General features: G+C 40.0%; 1 protein-coding gene across 25 annotated transcripts in view; it reads right to left on the bottom strand.

Annotated features, from left to right (window-relative positions):
• Nucleotides 1-5,015, bottom strand: part of PAK5 (p21 (RAC1) activated kinase 5) — a 255,099-nt gene continuing 250,084 nt past the window's right edge. For 23 of the 25 annotated variants that reach the window (XM_015597089.2, XM_015597104.2, XM_015597095.2 and 20 more), the window contains 3 exons: nt 3,701-3,826; nt 1,968-2,102; nt 386-541 (listed from right to left, as the gene is read on the bottom strand). In XM_015597089.2, coding sequence (XP_015452575.1) covers nt 386-541; nt 1,968-2,102; nt 3,701-3,826 — 417 coding nt within the window. Of the gene's footprint in view, nt 542-1,967; nt 2,103-3,700; nt 3,827-5,015 lie in introns of all 25 variants that reach the window. The other 2 variants (XM_015597087.2, XM_006921594.3) reach the window with 2 other exon arrangements.

Raw genomic sequence — 5,015 nt, 5'->3', positions numbered from 1 at the left:
TTTTTTTTTTTTTTTTTTTTTTTTTTTTTGCCAGAAAAGTATTCTTTCAATATAGAAAATCCTATGCATTACCCTGCATGTGGCTAGGATAGATCATAACGGAGTTTGTACTGAGTCCTTCTAATCTGCTGGATGAAGGGCTGAAAAATATAATAATGACTTATTAAAGCCATGTTCCAAATGACCATGCCAGCTGTCAGTGGAGAGATGCCTGTTTAAGACACAAGAAGATGCCCTGGTCTCTCGAACCCTGCCGGTCATCACACTGTCCCACCAATCAGCTGGATAGAATGCACAGGCCTTTTGCATGGTCTGTGGTTTCTTGTGTTCTCCTGAATTATTCTCATGTCCTCATCTAGCTTTGTCACCTACATGAATACTCTGCTCAGTGATGCCTGTATTGTCTCATGAGGGGAACGATGCAAGATGGCGGACCTGACAGTTTCAAGAATGGATGTCCCAGGAGTTCCTGGGCTGTGGCTCTTTGAGAGGGCTCCCTCACCAACATCAGGTCTAGGAATCCCCGGAGCACTGAAGACACCTGTGAGGACACAAGACACCATCCTGAGGACTGCCACAGAAACCCAACTCAGTTCCCCTAAAATTGTTTCCCAGCTAACTCCCAGAAAAGTCATTTTATTTACAACATCAGATTCTAAAAAGTCAGCGTGAGGAGAAAGATGTTATGGAAAAAAAAGCAGATATTGCCTTTATTAACACATGATATTTTCCTCACCTTCTTAAAGTTTGAAATAGGAGTAAATGATGGTACAACAAAGAATGACAATTTATTTACTAAATAAAATTATAATGGTAATAATAGTGATGCTTTTTCCAATGCTGCAAAAGTTTTAACCTCTTGTTCAATTCAAGCAGTATCTTTTTTTTTTTTTGTAGGTCCACACAGTCTATATGGGTGATTCTATTGGGGCTCCTCCCTAAGATGTAAGGGTGAGGAAAGAGGAGACACTAACATTACAAACTAGTTTTCCCTAAAAGGCAGCCCCACTCCCTCTCTCACTGCCATGGAGCAGACGGGACGGAGGTGCGTGTGGGGTCAGTGTTTATAGGACTAGTCTTGTGAAAATGGCTCTTCTCACCAAGCCTTCTCCCCCGCAGCTGGCCACTTTTTTGGTGGTTCTTCAAATTAGCATTCTTTTTTTTTTTCTTTTTTTTTTCTGAGTTTGGTCCTATTTGAGAATCTTTGGAAAACAGGAAAGACCCTACTTGGTGCTTTAACCATGTCCTTCATTGTCCTGCACAATCTAGGCCCTTCCTATCTTTCTCCTTGCTCACTTTGCTCTGTGATATGAGCCTTCTACCTGGGCTCAGGGCCTTCGTACTTGTTCCATCTGCGTGAGACATTTTTCTCCCAGATCTTCACATAGCTTGCTCCTTCTTTCCACTCAGTTTCTACTTCGGATGATCCCTCCCCAGGAAGGGCTCTTCAACCTAAATGTGCTCCCAATCCCCTCTCTTGCACACTCCATCACATCACAGTGTTTTATTTACTTCACAGCATGCACTAATCTCTGAAATAATTTTGTTCATTTGTTTGTAGTTTATTATCTGCCTCTCCAACTAGAATGAAAGCTCTATGACAATCAGGAAATCTGCAGTCTTGCTCTGCGATATCCCCAGCAATTAGAGCAGTCCCCAGCATGTAGTAGGTGCTCAGTGAGGGAGTGTTGAGTGGAGGGCCTAATTTACTCTTCTAGTCAACTCTGAGACAAAAATTGACCATACCCCATTTTACAGCTGAACTACACAGCCAGAGAGGCTAAATCACTTGCCTAGTGAGTGAACAGGAAGAGCAGAGATTTGAATCCAAGTGACTCTAATTCCCAAGTCACACTGCCCATAAACCAAGATCTACTCCTGATGTGATAGGCCAGTCTTTAAAACTACAGGGAGATTGATAATTTGAAGAATGATTTTGAACTTTAGCAACAGATGTCGCATCTCACCTTGTGTAGGTCCTTCACTCTTGGAGGTAAACTGTCCCGGATCCTCCGCATGGCCTGGAGGGGAGGCTCGTTAAAGTAGGGGGGCTCGCCATCGATCATTTCTATCACCATGATCCCCAGGGACCAGATGTCCACCTGTTAGGCACAACCCACTGGTTATCTCAGGCAAGAAGAAGGTTCTGCAATGTTGGATGTGTCCAGGGAACCAAAAAGATTCGTACTTATTCAAAGTTAATGTGGTATTTATAATCTCTCAACATTTACGATCAAGATTTATAAGCTGAATTGTTGAGTTACCAAGTGTTTGCTAATGGTCTTCCTTTGCTACTTAAGGACATCTTCAGTAAAGATTCTGCCATTAGGTACGTGTGAATATCTTAACGCTTTGAAATTTAGAACTTTCTTTTTACCCTGTTAACTTTAGTGGATAACTATCTATTAGGGAAGATGAGAAAAATATCCAAAGTTTTAGGTTATGAACATAGAGAAGAAAGTTGCATTTAAAGAAAGTTGCATTAAAAAATAAGAAGAGCTATTGATATATTCATAACAAACTGCAAAGAGCTACATTGCACAACACAATATATTCTGATCCTTTTATTGATTTGATTTTTAAAAATAGTTCTTTTTTGCCTACTTTAGGGTTCTTTCCTTTGTGTTTTATCATTTTGAAGCAGCAGGCTTCAAAATCCTGCTTTATAAAATCATTTCCAGGCAATGGTGAAAAGAAAAGGAAGAGATGACAAGCAATTCGTTCTGGGTAAAGAATGGGGAGCTGGGACAATGAGAAGCCCTTAGCTGTGCTATAAATTTCCAGTTACAGTCACTTCCCATTACAGCCTCATTACACCTCTTATCAGTTAGCTGCATTCGTGTTATAACCTTTGCAGTGACCTTCACTGAGAATTTATGCTCTTGGGACCACAGTGAGAAAAGTGAAGTTGAGTACTCATCCAAGGGCAAAAAACAAGCGAAAGAGAGCAGAGTCTGCCTTAACCAATGTCAATATCCATAGCTCATTTGTGCATGCCACCTCTTCCATGCTTCTCTATTAGAACCGATTCCTGCACCAAAACATGAGGAAACACTGTGTACTCAGCTGTAACGAGCTCCTTGCCTCATGTGTTTATAGTCTTGCAGGCCTCAGAGCTTCTACTCATGCTATTTCCTTTCTAGAAGGTCTTTTCTCCACTCTTTCTGGCCCCTCATTTTCACATATCCAAACCTTATCCCTTAAAAAAATTATGTTTCTATTCCAGAGGAAACAGAATTTGTTCCATATTTTAAAATATGACATTCATATGTGATTTCTTTTTCTGTTAGAAAACATTGCTCATCCAAATATCAACTCTGTTTGTGCAGCTTTCTCTGATGCTCTATCCTTTGAATCATCACACCTTTGTGTGTGTCTCTGGCCACTTTTCAAGTTACATTGTCTTGCTCTGTGTATATCTGCTACTGAAGGTGGGATCAGAGTTTGAGTCAGTCTCCCCCAGTGTCCACGGTAGGACCTCAATAAATGCTCCTGGATAAGTGTTGTGACAATATCCTTAGTGGAGGCCAATCTCCCTTCTGCCACGACCTACTCTGTGACAAGTCTAGTGAATGGGGGTCAAATGTGAAGTCAACAAAAGTTATCACTCTGATCCCCTGTGGTCATTAACTACCTCAGTACCATTGCATCCCTGAGCCCATTCAGGTCCTGCCTCCCTCAATGACTGTCACCCTCTTACCTCTGTCCCATAAGGTAGCCTAGAAATCACCTCGGGTGCCATCCAGTAGGGAGTGCCAACCAACGATTTCCTCTTCGGCACCTCTTTGGAAACTTGAGCACAGAAACCAAAGTCAGATAACTTTATCTGGAAAGGAAAGAAATGCAACAAACTAACGACTTTAAAATACTGGCTTCCAGATTTAGAAATATATAGAGTTTCAAAATTCAAAACAAAACAGTTTCATTGACGGGCCTTGTAAATATTGGAGGAGGGGTGGCTTTTTTATTGAAAAAGCACAATCCATTTTAATGGAAAAACCTCTAATGGCTCCATCAGGGTTGACTTGCAAGTGTTTAAACTCCTGTTGCTATCTTTTATAAAATTATGAAACCAAAAAATTTTTTTACAAATTAAATACACCCCAAACAACAGATTAATTAAAATTCAGACTCACAACTTTAACAGATGATGCTTTAGTGTCAAGTAAATTGCAATTCTCAGTGTGAGTTTTATACAAACTGCTGCATTTAAGGTTCTTATGCACTGAACACATACAGGTTATTTGAGATGATTCAAATAACCAACCTCGTTTCTATATTTGAATTATTGCGAGACCTAATTTATATAGGATTCTGAGATATCACTTTAAATATTGGCTCCCTTTTTCTTTTTGTTTCTCTATTTTGCTCATGACAATTGAAGTTGCCAACATAAACATCGGTGCAAGTGGAAACATGAACATCAAAACTGGGTGTTAGCATTTGGTTACCAAGGGTGTAAAGTAGTCATCACAATGATCTAATGTGTGTGTGTGTGTGTGTGTGTGTGTGTGCGCGCGTGTATGTATGTATGCATGTATGTATGTATGTGTGTATGTATGTAAATATATATAATTTATCTTAGATGTCATCAAAAAGAAAAAAAAAATACCCTGAAAACTCTTGCACTGAGATTTTGAATATGCTCTGAAGAACATACAGCACCATTAGGCACATGCGAGTTTACATATTACAGGGATTCAGTTTATTTCTGGGAGGCATGATTCCTGTTCATGATGGCCTGGTCTGAACTTCACTGACTTCACTGATGAGAACTGCCACTTAAGGCTGTAGGTGATGATAGAATACATTCAAAGACAACAGTGTTCAGGCATTGGTTGGAAATGGATCAGAATGGCCACTTGAGGTTAACATTTCCATAAATCAAAGGTACAGTCCAAAAGGTACAAATCTTCCCTTGATTTTCTTCATATCTCTCTGAATTTCTTTCAACATTTTCCTCTGGCTCTACTCTGCAGCCTACACCTTAAATATTGGGGCTTCTAGAGTTTGGG

The sequence above is a fragment of the Pteropus alecto genome, unplaced genomic scaffold, assembly GCF_000325575.1.
Source record: "Pteropus alecto unplaced genomic scaffold, ASM32557v1 scaffold45, whole genome shotgun sequence".
NCBI classification, from domain to species: domain Eukaryota; kingdom Metazoa; phylum Chordata; class Mammalia; order Chiroptera; family Pteropodidae; genus Pteropus; species Pteropus alecto.
The sequence above is the reverse complement of the archived record's forward strand: the minus strand, read 5'-3'. Positions and strand labels throughout refer to the sequence as shown.